This window comes from Castanea sativa, chromosome 8 (genome assembly GCF_040712315.1).
Source record: "Castanea sativa cultivar Marrone di Chiusa Pesio chromosome 8, ASM4071231v1".
Lineage (NCBI taxonomy): Eukaryota > Viridiplantae > Streptophyta > Magnoliopsida > Fagales > Fagaceae > Castanea > Castanea sativa.
The window spans coordinates 28,596,144-28,616,819 of NC_134020.1; the positions used below are offsets into that span (position 1 = coordinate 28,596,144).

The 20,676-nt window shown below is 35.2% G+C and overlaps 2 protein-coding genes and 1 pseudogene across 2 annotated transcripts; 1 reads left to right on the forward strand and 2 right to left on the reverse strand.

Moving 5' to 3' along the window:
* Positions 1-3,621: 3,621 nt before the first annotated feature.
* Positions 3,622-7,653, forward strand: LOC142607378 (transcription termination factor MTERF4, chloroplastic-like; annotated as a pseudogene).
* Positions 7,654-9,677: 2,024 nt separating this feature from the next.
* LOC142607379 (ribulose bisphosphate carboxylase/oxygenase activase, chloroplastic-like) lies at positions 9,678-12,611 on the reverse strand. Its single transcript, XM_075778837.1, has 7 exons — positions 12,453-12,611; positions 11,642-11,958; positions 11,428-11,533; positions 11,251-11,336; positions 10,669-11,141; positions 10,067-10,348; positions 9,678-9,953 (listed from the first exon to the last, which is right to left on the reverse strand). The coding sequence occupies exons 1-7, from the start codon at positions 12,495-12,497 to the stop codon at positions 9,844-9,846; spliced, it is 1,419 nt and encodes a 472-aa protein (XP_075634952.1). The 5' UTR covers positions 12,498-12,611; the 3' UTR covers positions 9,678-9,843.
* Positions 12,612-13,671: 1,060 nt separating this feature from the next.
* On the reverse strand, positions 13,672-17,609 carry LOC142608266 (D-xylose-proton symporter-like 3, chloroplastic). The gene is made up of 14 exons (XM_075780011.1): positions 17,327-17,609; positions 17,140-17,240; positions 16,598-16,676; positions 16,388-16,447; positions 16,199-16,265; positions 15,986-16,110; positions 15,780-15,881; positions 15,312-15,689; positions 15,129-15,176; positions 14,965-15,027; positions 14,770-14,850; positions 14,564-14,662; positions 14,232-14,369; positions 13,672-14,123 (listed from the first exon to the last, which is right to left on the reverse strand). Exons 1-14 carry the CDS (start codon positions 17,531-17,533, stop codon positions 13,989-13,991), a joined length of 1,683 nt encoding a protein of 560 aa, XP_075636126.1. The 5' UTR covers positions 17,534-17,609; the 3' UTR covers positions 13,672-13,988.
* Positions 17,610-20,676: the final 3,067 nt, after the last annotated feature.

Genomic DNA, 20,676 nt, shown 5'->3' on the forward strand with positions numbered 1-20,676 from the left:
TTTCCCCCTCCTGCGCTACACATGTTGAGTTGGGTAACTACTTGAAATATCAGCTCTTCATTGCTAAATGGCTTGAGATAGTGTTTCTCAGATTTACGCTTATTTCCATCCCACGTGGATAAGGCATATTCACTCCATTTCTTACCCTCTGACAACTCATAATGGTATTCTTTGTGCCGGTCGTGGAAATATTGAACAAGTTTGCTCCAAGTGAACTCAACCAACGTGGCAATAGGAAGGCCCCGTGCACCTTTCAGCACACCATTGAAACACTCTGATATATTGGTTGTCATTGCTCCAAAATGTCTCCCACCATCGTATGACTGGGTCCACATGTCCACATCCTCGCTCATTAGGTATGTGTATGGAAGATAATCTTGATTCTTTTCCTTACCATCCCTCCCTGTCACCTTCTTCTTCTTCCTAATGGCCTCAATTTCCACCTTCTTAATGGAGTCCATTATGGTAGCAAATTTAACTACCTGACTAGCATATCCCGCTTTCAACGCCGCTGACTTTAGAGTCGAGTTCTGAAAATGGGTATTGAAGTTGCTAGCAACATGTCGAAGACAATATCTATGAAATACCCCTGCTTTTCCATCATCCCTTCTAGGCCAGTTTGCAATGGCGTTTTTGATACCGAGATGTCGGTCAGAAATTATGCAAATGCCGTCGTCGGGTATCGGGTGGCCAATCGTTTCTCCGAGGCATCGTAAAAACCACCTCCAACCGGACCCCGACTCACAATCCACAACAGAAAGGCGAGAGGGAATACCTTGTTGTTAGCATCGGTTGCCATTGCGACCAACAACTTTCCCCGATATTTACCATACAGATGGGTCCCATCAATACCGATAACCGGCTTGCGGTATTTGAATCCCGATATGCATGGACCGAAAGACCAAAACACATAATGCAACAATACGGTGTGATCTTCTTCGGTGGGTGTGACACGATAGCAAACCGGGTAGTCGGGTCCTCGATCAATATACGCCATTAGCAACTTTTGCAGCCTTTGGTAAGATTCTTCCCAATCTCCAAACATAAGCGCAATCGCCTTTTGTTTCGCATCCCATACCTTGTAGTAAGAAGGCTTATGGCCATTATATTTCGCCTCTATCAGAGATCTGAGATGCTTAATTTGAGTGGTGTGATCCTCACGTAACTTGTTATGGATTTCTGCTGCAATAAAATTACAACTCATCATTCTACCATCATTTCGCACCCCAGTCGATATACACGTGTGAGGACCCACATACACGGTGACCATCCATAGATTTTGGAGCTCAGGCTTCATAACTGCGTAGACATACCACTTGCATGACTCATGCACGCATTTCGCACAAAAATTTTTCCTCGTCGACCTAGTGATCTTAAAGTTTTTGTTTTCCTTGAGGGCACAAATTGTTAATACGCACTTCACCTCCACTTTACTGGCAAAAGTCAACCCTTTGCACAAATTCATCCCCTCTCTCCAAGTAGACACAAATGGCATCTCAATATGCGAAGGATCAACCATATTTTCCCAAGTATTTGCAGAGAATGACAACGCAGGAGGTGCGTAGGCAGGGATTGTGTTTGTAATGTTTTGGACACTAATAACATTGTCTGCATCAGGTTCACCACCGTCCAATGTCTCATCGTCATCAATGTCTCTCTCAAAGTCCCCAAAGTCCCGAAAGTCCCCTCTCTCAATCATGTCTTCATAGTCATCTTTATCGGCAAAATCTTCACCGTTAATGGCAAGATTCTCATCAACATAGTCCTCATCATCATCGTCATCATCATCGTCATCATCATTGTTAACGACAGTAGTCTCATCAACATAGTCGTCGTCGTCGTCATCATCATTGTTAACGGCAGTAGTCTCATCAACATAGTCGTCGTCATCATCATCATCATCATCTCCATCGGCATGAACATCATCATCCTCTACATGTGTAGAATACTCATATTGAGCATCCGGAATTGCAACTTGTAAGCTTATGGTTGTTTGTTGGATATCCTCTTGCCATACTGCACGCGGCTCCAACTGTATGTACAACTCAATGTTACTTACTTCAGCTATACTCTCCATCTTGTCAAACATGATCTTCACATGTTTGTCTTTTTCTATCAGCATATACTTGTAATTAATCCGGTGCTTCATGATTTCATTTGGCATACGATAAGTAATTTGCATGTTGTACGCATCAGGATTCTTACACAACTCTTCCATGACAAATATCTTCAATTTATCAAGGGTTTTCAACCTACGATCAACTTCGGCATAATAGGTTTTCATACCCGGCCCCTCAAATGGCAATCCCTTGTTCGCATTGGGATTCTTAAGCGGACCACCATGGTATATGATTATAACAATATCAGGCATTGTGAACCTGTTCAAGTCAAGTCCTATATTAGTTAAATCACATAGTCGTAAAGTGAGGGAAAAAAGTAATGCAATCTTACCAATGAACATATTCAAGCTAGGTTATAGAGTGCCCATTAATATCTAAAGGCCAAGACGTAAACCTTCTAATCCTAGTGGATGGAGAGACAGAATTATCTATTACTCCATTGTGTGGTGACCTATAATGCCTAAAAGGGTTCTGAAAGAACTAGGTGGGTAGAGGAGCATGATTACATACCCATTCACTACATTCATTCACTACCCATTTCATACCCAAACCAATGATAAATAAAGTCAAAAAAACTTGAAAGATCATGATAAAAATAAAAGCCTAGAAATGATGAATAAAATTTTGATAATTACATACCCATTCCCATTCATTACATTCATTCACTACCCATTTCATAACCAATGATAAATAAAGTCAAAGAAATTTGTAAGATCATGATAAAAATAAAAACCTAGAAATGATGAATAAAATTTTGATAACAAAAACTATACAAATAAAAACTCAAAAAATTAACATTAACAAAACAAAGTTCTATAATTCACAATATTGATAAATTAACTAAGTTATGTTAACTATCTACAAAATAAATGGTAAAACTCTTTAACCCACACCCATAGACAACATACCCAATTACAATGACAACCAAATTATGCAAACCCTTACCTTAGATATGAATTTGCTGAGAGGGAAGAGCAGTGAAAGTGGACAATGTGGTTTTGTGAGAGTGAGTGGTGTGAGAGAGTTATGGTGTGAGAGAGTTATGGGTGAGTGAGAGTTAGTGAGGGTGAGTGAGTGAGAGTTAGTGAGGCTGAGAGCTCTGTTTTAGGTTTTCTCTGTGTGTTACTGAGGGTGTGAGTTTCTGTGAGAGTTAATGCCACGGGCTGAGTTTTAAATAAACATACTCAGAGGAAATCGAGTCTATAAGACTCGAGTTACTATCATAAAACTCGAGTCTCTAAGACTCGAGTTCCATGCGTATAAAAACATAATTTAAAATAAGATATAGTAAAACTCGAGTTTTATCGGAAGTAAAACGAGTTTTAGAAACTCGAGATCCAGGTGGCATTTTGCCCACCTCAGCAAGCCCAAAGCGAGTATAAAGCGAGTTTTTGAGACTCGATTTATTATGTGAATCTCGAGTTTCAAAAACTCGAGTTGTTATTTTAAAGTTTCAAACAATGCCTAACTTACGGCTCCCCCCCCCCCCCCCCCCCAAATCTCACTTGTCATTTCCTCTACTCACAGTGCCTTCTTAGTTCTTTACTATGTGTAAGTGTAACATGTTAATCAGAGCTTGAGATTGTAGCTTCCTCTGCGTCATCTTCACCTTTCTTGGCCCCCTCTCTCTCTCTGTTCCAAGCACTCACAGGTCAGTCTTTTTCTTTGCTTAACTTTTTTCACTATCTCTCACTCATCGCTTTTGCTTTGTAAAATTTTGAACATTACTTGCATTTTTACCAACTTTTCTCAAATGGGTATTCGTAGTTTGCCTGGTTATTGAGTGTTGCTTTTGCTTTTGAGCTATGTATAATCCCAGCTGTATGTTATTGTGGATTCTTGTTGTTGCCTACATTCTGTTCGTTGAAATGCTTTCTTGGGTCTTGAATAGGTTCTTGTCGATTGGTATACAAAAAATTTTCTCTTTTACTCATAATTTAATTTGAAATATTTAATGTCCAGATTTGCATGTTTCAAAGGATGCTACATTAACCAGAGAGTGGAATGATAAGATGGCTAGAATGATTATGTTTCTACTTCCATATCATGCTGCTGCAGCTAATTCTGTTTTGAAGGACTATGACTAACTTCTAAGTGGTAATTAACTGGATTCAGTAAATTGGTATAATAATTATATAGATTTTTTTTTTTTTTTTTTTGATAAGTGTATAGAATTTAAATTTGAAATACAAGCTTGGAAGGAATTTGTATCTTGCCGTTTCAAAGTGGAGGGAATTTTTGCATGTTTTGTTTCTTTAATTAGATGCTGACTCTTTCATAGAAGGTGCTTTATGAAAGACCAACTTGTAAGCACTAAATATCCTAAGATAGTGATATTTGTTTTAAAGCAGACATGTACATGACATGTAAAATATGCATTCAATACATGCCATTAGCCCTCCCTAATTATTAACTTTGGAAACAATATTTCAAACTATTTAAAGCTTGTTGCATCCATTTATGAGTGCAAACCTTATTGGTGCCTTTTCAAATATATGGGTTGTTAATTGTTATTCTGTTTAACATAATATAGGTGAATTTAGAATGCATAAAAGCCCTTAATTAAATCATGTGATTGTGAACAGGCAGTGAATTTTCAAAAAATGTAACCTTAGCTGCTGTTGAAAGTTTTCTCATCAATGTTTTTTCATACATTGTCACTTTAGAGGTTTAATTTTTCTATTTTTTGTAAAGGTCTGTGAACTATTTTAGGTTGATTGTGTACCTGGTATATATCAAATTCATGTTATGAAATGAAAGTTTTGATTTATATAACTACTTGTAATTTTAATATCTTAGCTTAAAAAAGAAAGAAAATGGGGTTACAATTGAGAAGCAGTGCTTTTGTTTGGTTGCTGAGGAAATGTATGTGTTGAGGAGCTTAGAGAAAAGGCTCCACTGAATTGAGCACAGTGCAAATATTTGTCTTTGTTGATTGGGTTTTCCATTTCTTGTCTTTTTACTGTCATATTACTTTTGCCTGGAAAAGAAGAAGAAGAGGAGGGGGGGCAGGTGGGGTTCTTCATTTCAGTGCATCAGATAAAAAAATCTATGGATCGCTAACCAAATTGATTTTGGTTTAGACCTTTTGGTTATTGTGTGCTTGGCTTCAATTACATTTTAGAAATCAACAATTAAGGAAGAGTGCCATCGAGCTTCAAGTCAAGTAGCACCTCCTCCCCTTGTTAGAGCAGTGGAGGGTGAGGTTGTTGATATAAGACTCACACACCATTGAAAAAAGGAAGCATGAAGCCTTAGTCACACGTGATTAGGTTTTGTCTTCTGGAAGTTCAACTGGGTGAGGAGCTAAGCCAGATAGATTTTTTGGTCTAATGATTCAGAGAATGGACCTTGTAATAGAAAGTGGTTTTGAGCTTTATTGTTTATTTAGAGGAGTTCATTGTTTAGGAAATTAGCAGACTGGGCATTTTACACAACTACCTAATACTATTTGTACCTTCATACTGCAAGATTTTATTTCCTTGCTATTTCTTTTTTGGTGGTTTGACTGATCATAGCAACTTTGTTTGTTAATATAACTTATCTAGTGTTTGAAGAGCATAAGCTTTAATCTTTGATTTATGTATTGTCTCTTTTCAGATAACTACATACTTTTGAAATATGACAATCAGAAGCTATGCTGGCATTACAAAACCTGGTTTTTTGCTTGTACATTGGGAGTTACCCGTTCTTACTATCCTTAAACCGAAGTTGACTTCCTTATCAATTCTTAAGGTACAGGGTGACCATGAGAGAAGAATAGGGTTGATTACAAAATGTCAAACTCTGTTTCTGATAAAACATTTGCATCAGGTTCTGTGGGTTCATCAATGTCCAAGCCAAATGCTGCTTGTTTGGGTTGGAAACAAGGAGGTTCCTCATCCCTATATAGTCGTCCTAGTTTATTGGAAATGAAGAATGAGAAAGCAACAAATCGTGCCATGGTTTATGAGTTCTTGCGGGGAATTGGAATCATTCCTGCTGAGCTTGATGGTTTGGAGATCCCTGTGACAGCTGAGGTTATGAGGGAGCGTGTGGATTTTCTTCACACATTAGGGCTTGCAATTGAAGACATTAACAATTATCCACTTGTTCTTGGCTGTAGTGTAAAGAAAAATATGATTCCTGTTCTCGATTATCTAGGAAAATTGGGAGTTAGGAAATCCACTTTCACTGAGTTCTTGAGAAGATATCCTCAAGTTCTCCATTCTAGTGTTGTTGTTGACCTTGCTCCAGTGGTCAAGTATCTTCAAGGGATGGATATCAAGCCCAACAATATTTCTCAGGTTCTTGAGAGATATGCAGAAGTGCTGGGATTCAAGCTTGAGGGGACCATGAGCACATCGGTGGCATATTTGGTTGGAATTGGGGTGGCAAGAAGAGAAATTGGAGGGGTTTTAACTAGATACCCTGAGATTTTAGGTATGCGAGTAGGTAGGGTGATCAAACCTTTTGTGGAGTACCTGGAGAGTTTGGGCATTCCAAAATTGGCTGTGGCTAGACTGATGGAGAAGCGGCCTCACATCCTGGGCTTTGGCTTGGAGGAGAGAGTAAAACCTAATGTTGAATTTCTTTTGGAGTTTAGTGTTAGAAAAACATTGCTTCCTTCTGTAGTAGCACAGTATCCTGAGATTATAGGACTTGACTTGAAGCCAAAGCTTCTCAGTCAACAGAGTTTGCTTAATTCAATTATTGATATTGGTCCCGAGGATTTCAGCAAAGTTGTTGAGAAGATGCCACAGGTTATTAGCCTCAGTAAAACACCTGTGATAAAGCATGTGGATTTTCTAAAGAACTGTGGATTCTCCTTGCAACAAGTGAGGAAGATGGTTGTGGGGTGTCCCCAATTGCTTGCTTTGAATCTCAACATTATGAAACTTAACTTTGACTACTTCCAAATGGAGATGAAAGGGCCTTTGGATGACTTGGTTATTTTTCCTGCATTCTTTACTTATGGTCTGGAGCCTACCATTAAACCGAGACATAGGATGGTTGCAAAGAAGGGCTTAAAATGTTCTCTTGCATGGCTTCTTAATTGCTCTGATAACAAGTTTGAGGAGCGGTTGAGCTATGATACTAATGACATGGAGGAGATGGAAATTGAGCCATCATTTGACATGAATGCACTAATGGAACCAAGGGGCGATGAGTCAGCTTCTAATTATGATGAGGAAAGTGATGATGACTATGTATAAAAATCAGGAGTCAGCTTCAGTCTGTAGTGGATATCTTGGCTTTTCTCAAACTGGATCTTGGAGTAGATAGTTTAGATGCAATAGTTAAATGGTAAAATTCTTTACTTTTAGTATTTCAGAAAGTTTGTTTAATTTTTATTTTTGTGTACTTACATGTAATTGATCAAAGTCTGGTGCTTACATTTTCTTCTTAGGTCCTTTTTTAAGGCTGTTGTCAGAAGCTGGCATGTAGACATTTGGGAAAGCATTACTGATCTAGTAAACTCTCAGTGCCTGAAAACTGATAATATAGCCTCAAAGCTTTGGTCAACATCGCTGTAAAAATAATAAAAAAGAAATCAAGCTAATGATAGGTTTGCAGATTGACAGAGGAGAGAAGATAGGGAGTGATCTGTGGATGGTCCAAAGTAAACGCAATCGGTTGTTTCTTCAAAGTGAAGATGAATGTTGCATATAAATGATACGATTTTGTAGAAACATGAACTTGCTTTGTGGATGTCATTGTGGTCAAAGATGAAAATGATTCTTAAAGCACTAGATATGTCAACTAGTTAAGTTACAAGGCTATTAACCACTTAATTGGTTCTTTTAAATTACATTGATGGTATTAATTGACGGCATTCTATTGCTGCCTGGCATCAATGTTTTAGGCAGTTATATAGTCTCTCCACACTTGGCCATTATGCATATCCTATAAACGTAAATTGTGTGCGTGCGTTTTTTTTTTGAAGTCTTTATTGTTTTCAATTTTATTATTGAACATTATTCCAAGTTTCAACTTATTGGCAAAGATTGAGATTTGCCCACAAGTTAAGTTGATGCCATTCTTGGGGTTTGAATCATGCTTACATCAAAAACTGATTAGTGTTTTAAACTAATAATATAAAGTAATCATAAATTGAAATTTTATCGTATCTATGAAATAATATAATAATAAATAATTGATGCCATTCTTTAGCATTAAGAATATCTAATAGTTTTCCCCCCAAAAAAAGACTATCTAATAGACTAATATGGTATATTAAAGCAGAAGTTAAAAACATGTGATGTTTCTAAATTTTGTAATATCCTACTTGTTTTTTTTTTATTTTGTTAAGCCAAATAATAATATCCCGTTCTCTAAACTTTTATCCTTAAAAATTTAAATTAAAAAATAAAGAAACACATTATGTCACTACATTGCCATAATTATTGTGCCAAAAAGTGTCCATTATACTATTACTTTTTTTTATTTTATAAAAGGTCATAAAACAATATTATTACTAGACACTAGAGTGATGATATTTACACAGTTGAAATCGTGTTTTATAATTTGTGAAATCATATTTTCAAAACACAATTTCACAATTATAATTGACATCGTGTTTTGAAAACACAACCAAATCATGATTTTAGCCAAAGTGTGTACAACAATGTATAACTCATTGCGTGCAACTATAATTAGCACTATTACTACTACTAGCATGCAAAGTCGCAAACCAACATAAGAAGGAAAAAAAAGCTTCCTTATATATATACATATTCGGATCCCTCTCCCTCCAAAAGGTTATTTTGCTTGTTCAGAAAGAAAATCCAAGAGGGGCAAGGTAATTGTGAAGAACTCATCTCACTGCATTCTCTCTTATGACTTAGCTAGGGTTTATACAAGCTTTTAGGCTAAATGTTTGCTTAGGGTTTATACTTATACATGTTTTTATCTTTCCTATAAATGACAGTGCTTGTTTTGGTACATCTACAAATACTGAAGCATCTGGTTAAATTTCAATTCCTTGGTCATCCCTATAGAAACTGTTATTAGGTAGTAGTCTACTTAAGCTCTAAGTAGTACAACAAGATTAACTCAGATGTTACAAGCTTTACAGATCAATTTATGTAGTGTATTGCAGAAAACAGATCAGGTGGCTTTTCGAATTTTAGAATACTGAAAACCCACTGCCAGTAATCAGTATGTATAAAAGAGTATTGGTTTGCTGTCACAATGTAGCAGCTTGTATGGTTTATGATAAATTGCAGTTGCGTAAGGGCTTAGAAAGGAATTGTACTGAAAAAATATTATCATTTTTTCTCTGAAAAAAAAAAAAAAACTACTTAATAAGAACCAACGTGAACTTATAGATTACTATGGCACACCTTGAGGATCATTTCTCTTACATTTTCAAGCATCTATGAGACTTTCTTTAAAGACATATCCTTGTCAAACAGGTATGACCTCTGTGTGTGCGCACGCACCTGCAAGCACACTGCCTGCAAATGCATGTATTTAGTTGATAACACAAAACTGAAAAACCTATTAGAAAGAGGAATTTTGCAGATCAGGGCTACCATATTTCAAAATTTCTACCTTACTGCAAGAAATCAAAGATGCGTGTAAAAAAAGCACTAAATATGGTAAAAGTATACATTACAAAGAAACCAGGAATGCCTCTCAGTATTGAGAAAAGTCAGCAATCCTAGATATCAGTAAGTCCACGCACTCTCAAACAGAATTTAAATAGCCTCGTATCTAGAAGGCTGTAAATGGCTTAAACTCAATACTGGCAGCTACCATTATCGCTCCTAGCAGTTGGGTCAAAGTTTGATGCAGACGGATCAGTGCAACCTTCAGGGACAGGCACATGAACTTGTTGGGCTGCCTGGCCTGCATTTTAATAATTAATGAAGGCTTAAACAGACTCATCTTATTTGAATATAGATTATAACTCAAAACATATCCAACCACCCATAAGAGCCTCCAGGATCAGGGGTGCTAACCATAGAAAGTTCCTCTATTGATGGAATCTTTGTTTGCATCTCCAAGAGCTGCTTCACTCAAGTACTGGTCAGCCAATTGAACTCTCTTCACATTCTCCTGTTCCTGGACAAGCATGTTACCATACTCTAGGAGCTTTTCAATAGTCATTTTTGGCTGCTCAAAGGTTGGGGGACCATCCTTTGAGTTCACAAGATTCTTTCCAATGCCCTGTACTCCAATCCCCGATATCCACTTCCTTACTTCATCGTCGTAAACTCGAGCTCTTAGGGCACCAAAGAAGTCTGCAGGATGGCAGCACCATATATAATGATCTCTATTTCTTAAAGCTAAACTTTATAGTCACTAGTAAGTTGTAAATTGGTTGCAAAAACATGAAAGGTCAAGCCCCAAATAATGACAAATTTTTCATTATGGAGTGGTTTCATTTTCTCCAACATGCATTCCTTCTTGAGTTCTTCATGAATGACCAGATTATAAACAACTTCTTCATTAGTCTATCTTGTTGACACATTATGACATGTACTAATTAATTATTGAAAACTCTTATCAATTACCACTGTTGAGAAATTTTAAATTACTAACTTCATCTTACTCTACTTACCAATAGATTGGCCAGGGAATGTATCAACAATCTTGACGACATCCTCCTCGGCAATATTGTCAGTCCTGAAGATACCAAGGCAAACACCAATCCGGTCATCCCGGGTGGGAGCCCAGTAGAATTTCTCCATACGACCATCACGAATGAGAGGAGCATACAATGTGGAGAAGTCATTGCCAGTGACTATGATGGGGACACGGGGATTGTCCTCCTTGTTGTACATGCCCGGAAGCTGGACATTTGTTGGGTTATCGGCAATGTTCATAAGGGTAGCATTCACCATCTGATTGTTCACAGTGTATTGGGTAGTTCCACCCATTCTACCTGCACCCGCATCAAGATCATTGATAAAGAGGCAGCACATTTTTCCTTTCCTAATGATGTCTGCTGCCTCACGATACCTTTGCCTGATTAATTTTGCCGGCTCTCCTGCATTCCCACTTTCCAGTTCCCCAGCACTCATCATGATGGGGCTGAAATTTCATCACCAAGCAATCAGAATGCAAGGAAGAAAACTTATCCTTATTGAAAGTATAGGAAGAACAATGGATTTAAAAAACAATCCGAGTTGTAAAAACTCACCTAATTCCCATCTTGGCAAAGACAAGCTCACACTGGAAAGATTTACCTTGACCTTTGCCTCCCCAAACACCCAGAATGAGAGGAACCTGATTAAAATTCAAGATGATCGTCCAAGCTATCAGTTTCAGAACCAATACAAACAAACTTTATATTTTTTAAGAGAATTGAGTCACCAACCTTGATGTTAGGCAGGGACATGAAGTTTTTGGTGATATGAACCACAAGTTTGTCCATGAAAGCTGGAGCTATGTAGAAACCATCCATACTGTTATCCAAGTTGTATCTGAAAGACAATTCACAACTCTATGATGAATGAAAGTCACGTATATCAAAATAATAAAGCATGATGCCACCCATAAAGAATAAGAGAGTCTTTATATTTATTGCTTACTGCCTAAGTCCAGTACTAATGTAATCGTATGAGGTCATAATAGCATGGTGAGTTCCACTCCCCGTGGGAGCTTGGAAAAGGGTATCAACCATTCCTTTTCCTCTGGTGATGTCTTGCTGGTCATCAGAAGTGTCGAAGGCAAGGCCTTTCCACTTGTCCTTGTCGGTCTGCTTCTCTTCACTGGTTTCAGCAACAACCTTAAAGTTTCCAGATACAAACTTCGGGCAGGTGCATCTTGAGCTCACCTTCTTCAAACTGCTGCCTAGGAAGGCTGAGCTTGGTAACAAACCTCCAGAACTAGAGCTTTTCAAGCTCAACTGCATCAAATATAATCTCTTTTAGGACCCCCAAAAACACTTGATTTTCAACATAGTCAGGGATTCAAATTCATCCACAAGGAATCAAATTTTCATATAGTCCACCAGTTTTTCTTTTGTCCTTTCTTTGTTAATTTCTATGAAGTATAGTAGAATAATAAGGCTTCAGTATCACAAATGAGATAACGGATCACAAATAATATAAGGACTTGTATAATAATTTGGTTTCATGCTTTTTATTCTAATTCACACTCAAACAGACCAAGGTGTGAGATATCAAGTAACAAAAAGGTGCATATGACCCAATATAATTGAAAAACCCATCCACAATAAATATGAGACCAATTTCTTTTCACAAATCTAAGCCAATAAACCCGAGGACCCATTTGGAACCTCCTACAATAAACTTGGTTTGATAAAGGCAAAGAAAGCAAAAGCTCATAGTAATATCCAAAAAGAAAACGAAGTGTAAGAATGGCGGGAAAACATAGTACCGGAGTTCTGTTAACAGTTGGAACTGTTGAAACCGTGGCAGCCATGGATTGGTGGTGGTTGTGATGAAGGAAGTTAAACTGCCTTGGAGCACAGTATTAGGTAGTTGGTGATTGAATTTGAAGTGCTTTTGCGTGTTTAAAAGATATTGGACAAGCTGTATTTTAGTTTTAGATAATGAATTCTTAACGGCCACAAATTGGAGATTGGCTGAGGGACACGTGGCGCCCTGTAAGGCAACAGATGGTTGCTTGGGGACAAAGCAGGATATTCCAATTTCTCAAACTACTATAGTGACTGTTTTTTTTTTTTTTTTGGAGATAATACTATAGTGACTGTTGAGGATTGGGTTTGAGATTTTCTCTTTCACTTAAAATACTGTATTTTTAAAATAATAGAAGAAGTCATTTATCAAAAATAATTGAAGTCAGTTCAGAGAAGAATGATAAGTGTGAGGTGACTGAACAATTAATACAAAAAAACACTATCTAAACTTTCTCATCAATTTACCTGTTGAATCTTTAGTCTTCACATGATCATCAGTCATCACTAGAACTTTACATGATTGATATGGTGTAAGCGTTAAATTATTGATTCTCCAACAAATTTAAGTTATTGGAAAATAGAAGTTAATGGTAAATTTAATCGTTTAAAATTGATATGGTGTTAAGTGTTAAATTACTTATTTTCTAAAAAATTTAGCTTTTAGAAAATGGAAGGTAAAGTTAAATTTTAAATGAAAGGTTGAGGTAAATTTAATCATTTAAAATGGTTTGATGAAGTGAATGGTCCACAGACGGCACAACAAAGTCTGGATAATTCATCTCCCAAAGCAGATAGCATTGACCACAGGATTGGAGCAGATCACGTAAGCCATCATTGTCAGTTTTTGCTATCTTCAGCATATGCATTGGGCAACATATATTTGACTATTCAAGTGAGTATCTGATATTTTTAGTTAACTACAATAGGAGTGCCGCCTGATCACTTATATTATCCAATTTGACCTAGTAAACACCGACGTGAGACTCAGCACATGCTCACAGAACACACTTATCCAATCTGCCCATTCAATTCATATATTCAGGGGTATCACAATTTAAGCTCTCATTTGCTCCCACCAAGATTCTAGTCCAGTTTCAGATTGCAGGGAGTATAATAAATAAATGGAAACGTCAATGATTCAATGCCATCAGTAAGCGGTACAAAAAGCCCAATTAATCTGTGCAAGGTGGTCTGGAACCACATATTGGTTAGTAATATGCACTTTGTTTTACACTTCTTCTGATTGAGGACCCCTATAAGACCAGCTAATTAGTGTTTTAGCTGAAAAGCCCTTAGTCTTTACTTATAGTCACAATATCTTTAGCTGCATTAATGTACAATAATGAAGGTTGTTGTTATGTAATGGTAAGACAGATTACTCAATTTAGTTCAAACATATGACCTTCCAAGCCATGCTAGGTACAATTTCACAGAATAACCAAAATTCTTGGTGTATTTGAAGCTCAGCTAGTTATTCGATCAGGTACGAGGTTTCACTTCAAAACTTTGGATTCAATCTCTTCCAAGCTCAAACCTTTTGTTTCTGGGACAACAAGTATGACAAACAATAGTGACAACAAAGCAATAGCCCCAAAAAGAAGGAAAAGGTTTTCCGCTCCTAGCCATTCCTGCAATATAAGCAGATTGCCCCATAATCAATCACAGGAAGATGAAAATGGTGAGCAATAAGAAAACCAGCTTCCAAAGTATTGGATTGATAAATGTCATATCAGTACCTTCAATGGTGAGAATGCAAAGGTTACAATAGCATTAGAACCAAAGTTAGTAAGAACTGCAAGACTAATCCCTCTCCCTCTTGTGCGAAGTGGGAATATCTCTGACACCATAAGCCAGCTGATTGGCCCAAATGATATCTGAAAGACCATTCAAAGAGCAGAAATCTGTTAATGAATTAGCATTCACTTTGATCTTGTAAGAAGAAAACATGTCATTTAGATTTAAATTCTTTCTCCTTCATTTTATTTTTCTTTTTCTTAGTGTTCCTCATATTTATAATTGAAAGAAATTGTGTAGAAAATTCCAAATCTCCAAAAGACCAAAGCATTACCTGGTAGCAACCAACATACAGAAGTAGGGCAGCAACAGCAACAAGAGGGAACCCTCCCAGAAATTTGTAATAAGCAGAAAGGAGAATTAAAGAAATAGCCTGTAGAAACTCAGAGAAAAGCATAGTTAATCTCCCAGCATATTTTTTTATTAATGAACATTACAGATGAATAATATGAACTAGATGGATAGTCATATGATGTTTACAATTCCGCTGACACCTCCAATTAGCAGGGGTCTTCTCCCAAGATCATCTACTTTTAAGATAGCTATCCATGTCATCAGTAACTGAAGGAGGAACAATCAGAAATTATTCATTATTAGATTTACAAAGTGGAGCAAAAGGAAGGGAGAAGCTTCGTCCTAAATTCAAAGATTTCATAAGAAGATTATCAAACATACCTTGAACACACCAATTACAACTGAAACTCGGGTAGCATCAGAGGCCGCAGAGAATCCAGCAGTCTTGAATATCAGAATTGTAAGGAATATCAAATGGTTACAGAAACTGACTTTAATGAATAGCATTTCACAAAAGAAATTAATTGGCCTTAATCATCAAATACCTGAAGGATTGGACCAGCATAATACAGAACACTTGGTTGCCCAGTTATCTGTAACAGTCAAGTGGTAAATTGCCTTACAAACAAGAATAACTCCACATTCTCCATTATATGTTTTTTATCATAAAAAAAAAGTATAAGAATTAATTTTTAATAGCAAATACAGCACAGAGGGAGAAATAATACCTGTTGGAAAAGGACCAAACCTCCACCTATTATGAATGCTTTCAAACTTGGGCCTTGAAATACCTCCAAAATACTCCCCCCTGATTCCTGATCTGCGTAGGCAGTTTTCAAAGAGACAATAGTGTCTTCTATTTGCCTCTCAGACAATTTATCACTAGGATGCCGGCCTCTTAATCTGCTCAGCGCAAGAACGGCTTTCTCTTTGTAGTCTTGTAAAGACCCTTTACCTTGTACGGCCCTAAGAAGTAACCAGCGTGGAGATGGTGGAAGACTCCACATGCCTAGTCCCATAAGTAAAGCTACTGGTGCACTGACTCCAAACATATAACGCCACCCTCCAACTACATCAATTTGAAAGCTTCCAACAAAATAACCCAACTGCAGAGAAGTTCATTTTCTGGCTCATCTCATTTCAGAAAGGAAAGGGAATGAAATGAACATAGAGAATCATAAACGAATATACAATACCAGAATCCCCAGAACTATGAAGAGCTCCTTTAAAGATACTAGAGTTCCACGAATCTGAGATGGGCAAGTTTCTGCAATGTAAAGAGGAGCTCCATGCATGGCCTATCAAACCCATTCACTTGTGAGATGGCTAGCATATGAGTAATTATATGATATTATATCAACTAATGTACATAAAGCAGAAGGGAAATTTCAAAGAAGCCCACCAAACCAATACCCAGGCCATAGAGCAGCCGTCCAACTAAAAGGACTCCGAGGCCTGGAGCATTTGCAGTGGTCAGTCCACCAAGCACATATAGCATGGCTGCTATGATTAGTTCTCGCCGCCTCCCTTTGTGAGCAAGTCCAAAGTATTGGATAAGAAAGATTCATAAAGAAGCTCCAAACCTTAGGATAAAGTAAATAAGTAAAGGAGATACCAAGGAAATCTGTAATTGGGTAGACGAGAATGGAACCAAGAAGAGCTCCATAAAGGGAACCACTAACCTGTATTCAAGTCAATATAAAAAGAATGGAGTGGTACATTACATAAGATTGTTGGCAGAAATAGGACTGCAAGTTTCCAGAACAATGGTAGAAGTATTGTAACAATAACGCTCAAACCATACCACAAGTCCAAGCTGAATGGCTGAAAGGTTGAACCAAGTTGTTCCACTAAGCTCAGGTGACTGTGAAATCATCAACATAATAAAAGTAAATGTATTACTTACTATAAGCCTATACGGAAGTTCATGATGCCATAATGAATCGGTCATTATCAAAAGTCAAAACAACAAAACCAAATCAATAAGAATTAAGTCAACAAAAAAAAGTTGCACCTGCAATGAAAGGGTAGCACTAGAAGTGGCACCAATGTCAAACCCGAATAACAAGCCTCCCAAGGCTGGGAACAGAAACCTAAAATTGCATGAATAAAGTTAAGTTTGAGGCAACAATTTGTTATTCTATTTAGAGAAACACAAAAAATTTAGCAATAATTTCTCCTCAATTTTATCCTACTCCCTTCAATTTCGGAACAACAAAGAGAAAAATCTCATCATCATGAATTTTGCATAATTAGCTAGCATTTTAGAACTAGTCAGCTTGCTTCCCTAGCAAAAATGAGAGAAAGCACTTCCAAAAAATGCTATCTATTTTGATCAAGGCATAGTCCAAAGTTCACATAATTACATCCTGAAAACCAGCTTGCACTACACAGTATGACAAACAAATGCTACCCCTATCACATGCAATGCAAGATTTAAACCAATAATTTACATTTTCAATACCCACCAAATTTAAATTAAAAAAAAAAGGAATACCCTTTAGCAAAAAACACAAAAAGCAATATAGAAGTGAAGAAGAAGTGTTTGAAACTCACGGCAATATCACAGAGTACCAAGAAAAATTCTCCTCAGACGTTGCGTCAGGTACAAGCGACTCGTTCTCTTCCCCAGAAGCATACTCTTTCTGAACTCCAACCTACACACAAAAACACAGAAACTATCACCCAAGAAAACATAGAAGCAAAAGATAGTAAATGGGGTTATTGGATTTTGGGTTCTCACATTGAATTTGCGTCTACGACCAGAGAGCACAGGAAGTTTTGGAAATATGGAAAAACTGGCCTTGAAACGAGTGATATTTGTTGAAGAAGATGGGTGTGTAAGTGTTCTTAGATTAGTGTAAGAAATTAGAGCCTGTGATGGCTTTGATCGGTGTGAGTGTGGGAGCTTGAGGTTGAAGAGAGACTGAGTTGGCGCGCAGTAAGCCATACGAGGACCAAGTTTGTTCAGGCCGTTGATCCCTGCTTTCTTATCTTGTTCTTTATGTATTACTAGTAGTAGTAGTAGTTTGGTTTTTTTCATTTTTTTCTCTTTTATATATACTTGACTTTTGATGTTTTTACACTGCATTATTGGTCCTATCCTGTAATAGTAATGGATCAGAGGAATGATACAATTTTAGGACCGTCGGCGACGTTGTTCAATGAACGGTGTTTAAGTGCTGTGAAATACGTTCTGAGTGAAAAAATATTTTGTTTAAACAACAGTTTAGTGAAAAAATATTTTGTTTAAACAACGAAAGTTGTTGTTTAAACAACACAATTAAGCAGACTTTTATTTTATTTTATTTTTTTATGAACTCAAGGAAATGATAAATAAAGTTTGCATAATACTAATAATTAGTCGCTAACCCGTGAGATGCACGGAAAAATTATTGATTTTGAAAAAAAAAATTCCAACAATGAGTAAATAGACGTTTTGCTAGATAGTATTTTTTGTTAAATGAAGAAGTATTTAACTTCTATACTTTTTCATAATTTAAAAGTGTTATCTAACATTGAACAATATTGAGTTGCAAGTGCATAGTTACCGAAACCTACATAGTAATTTACAATTCTTAAATTAATAAAGCAAAAACTCTCAATAGTTATATACACACACATACACTCAAAACTAATATAAACTGCAAATATATAAACAAAGACCATGATATGAGAAAGACACACCAAATTTCAAATTTGAGTAGCAATATGACTTTCTTATAATAATAACAATATAGTCAATTCAAAACATGGAACAATGTTAAAATTATAATACCTAATTCTATTATCTTTTATGTTGAATTCAAACAAATAATTAATCAACCAAAAATCATAGCTTTTAATAGGAAAACAAAAAGTCATATGAACCTAAATAAAAAGTATTTAAAACCAAACTAAATTCAACAAATTTACATATAACATACCAAATAAAAAGTTATCATTCCCTAGGCTGAAAAACATAGGTTGCAGCTTTGATTTTTCTCCAAAAACTAGAGATGATTTATCTGCCATGTACAATAAAAAAAAAAATTAGTAGAAATTTTAACTCAAAAACCAAACTCACGAAAACAATGTCAATATAAATATGGAGATTAATCAAAATAATCAAAAGAAAATCAATTCTAAACATAACAAAATAATAAAATAGAAAAAAAAAATCTTAGATATGAACAAATATCCACATATTTTGAATTGAAATTTTAATAATAATAACAATATAAAAAAATTCTACATAAAATTTATTAATCAAAGAAGAAAGTTGAATTAGATTGCTTGCATTTTTTTTTTTAAGTTAGTCTCTGTCTTTTGCTTCGGTTTTATATATATTATCAACGTTTGAATTTGAGTTTAAGTTGAACTTATTAGAAAGATAGAATTTCACTCCTTATTAAATTTGGATTAAACAAAAATAATTTTGTTTTAAAAAAATGATAATGATGAATTTGAGTTTAAGTTGGACTTTCTAAAGAGATAGAGTTTCACTTTTGTTAAATTTGAACTAAACAAAAATAATTTTATTTAAATATTATGCTGACGTGGAAAATTGTGAGAGTTTCAGAATGATAATGATAAATTTGAATTTAAGTTAGACTTGCTAGAGATATAGAATTTCACTTTTGTTAAATTTGGACTAAATAAAAATAATTTTATTTAAATAAAATGATAATTTTATTTAAATATTATGCTGACGTGGAAAATTGTGAGAATTTCAGAGGTTTCTGTTTTATATATATATATATATATATATATATATATATATATATATATATATCTATATCTATTATTCTATCATTAGAGATTTTACCATTTAAGCTAACTAGCTTGTAACCCCATGCATATGCATGGATACACTTAGGGCACGTTTGGTAGACTGTAACGGTAATTACATAAGAATAGATATAGATATTACAAGGAATACAAAATATTGTAATGTAATGTTTATTACTATTTATTTGTTTGGTGACAACACAACAATATAACCCTAAAGACAATGGAATGAAAGCATTTTAAATCAAACTTAAGATATATTTTAGGAAATATCTTACTTATATAATTATATTTCTTAAAAAATAATATTTTTTTAATTTGAAAGAGAGATTAATTATTTTTTTTATTTTAATAATTGTTATATATATATGGAAAGTTTGTTTATTTAGAAATATATTAATTATAGAAATTAATACACTTACTAAGGAATAGCTATTACATCCCTTCTAGAGATGAATAGTTATTCCTCATTTTAAAAAATAGTTATTCATAAGGAATGGTTATTCCCTATAATAAAAACGTAACCAAACTATTAAATAGTTAAACCATAGAAATAACTATTACATTACAATGCCTATTACAGCCTACCAAACATTCCCTTAAAGACATACAATAAAATACATAATATAATTCTTATATATATAATTTAAATATTATTGATAGTCATTTTTAAATTTTGTTAACTCTTTAAAAAATTTTGTAAGGGTATTATTAGGTATAAAATGTAAATTGTCCTTTTTTTTAATTATTGTGAAGCACTTTTTTTTTATGATTCATTTATTCTAGATACTTTGGTTTTTGTACTTAATAACTCACTTGGATGAATATTTATAATGTGGTCCCACATTTTATTTTAAAATTAAGAAATAAAACTCTTTAAGAATAAATAATTTAGCACACATGGCGTAAAATTAGAACTCTAATTTGAAATTCTAATTTGAGTTTCTCTCAACTTCACCTATTATTATATATATAGATTGGAATCCTCATTTTTTACAAAGATAGTTAATTGTAAATGATAGGCAATAAATTAGTGCTAGTAATGTGATGGGCTCAAATAAGACTCTTAACAATTTTTTATTTTATAATTCTATAGTTAAAGAATGGAAAATTTGAACCTAAACATCTTTGTTGAAAACACCAAAATATCAATTAAAACCTGACTACTTAAATGTTGTGTATATAATACTGCTAATGGTTTGCATGCACGATAGATTGTCATAATGCCATAATGGTTCAACTTGCACAAGAGTAACGATTCTTTTTCAATAAGTTATTTTTCATGTTTTTTTTGGTAAAAGCTAAGGTGGCATGTTATTATTG

Bases quoted from the DNA above. Each gene is read 5' to 3' on its own strand.
- LOC142607379 (XM_075778837.1), bottom strand. From the start codon at position 12,497: ATGGCTGCCACGGTTTCAACAGTTCCAACTGTTAACAGAACTCCG. The intron at 11,534-11,641 runs GTAAGCAATAAA...ATTGTCTTTCAG, and splicing joins ATTAGTACTGGACTTAGGCA to ATACAACTTGGATAACAGTA. The intron at 9,954-10,066 runs GTTAGCACCCCT...ATTAAAATGCAG, and splicing joins CAATAGAGGAACTTTCTATG to GCCAGGCAGCCCAACAAGTT.
- LOC142608266 (XM_075780011.1), bottom strand. From the start codon at position 17,533: ATGGCTTACTGCGCGCCAACTCAGTCTCTCTTCAACCTCAAGCTCCCA. The intron at 16,266-16,387 runs GTATGGTTTGAG...ACTTGAATACAG, and splicing joins CCATTCAGCTTGGACTTGTG to GTTAGTGGTTCCCTTTATGG. The intron at 14,124-14,231 runs GTACTGATATGA...CTTATATTGCAG, and splicing joins TTGCATTCTCACCATTGAAG to GAATGGCTAGGAGCGGAAAA.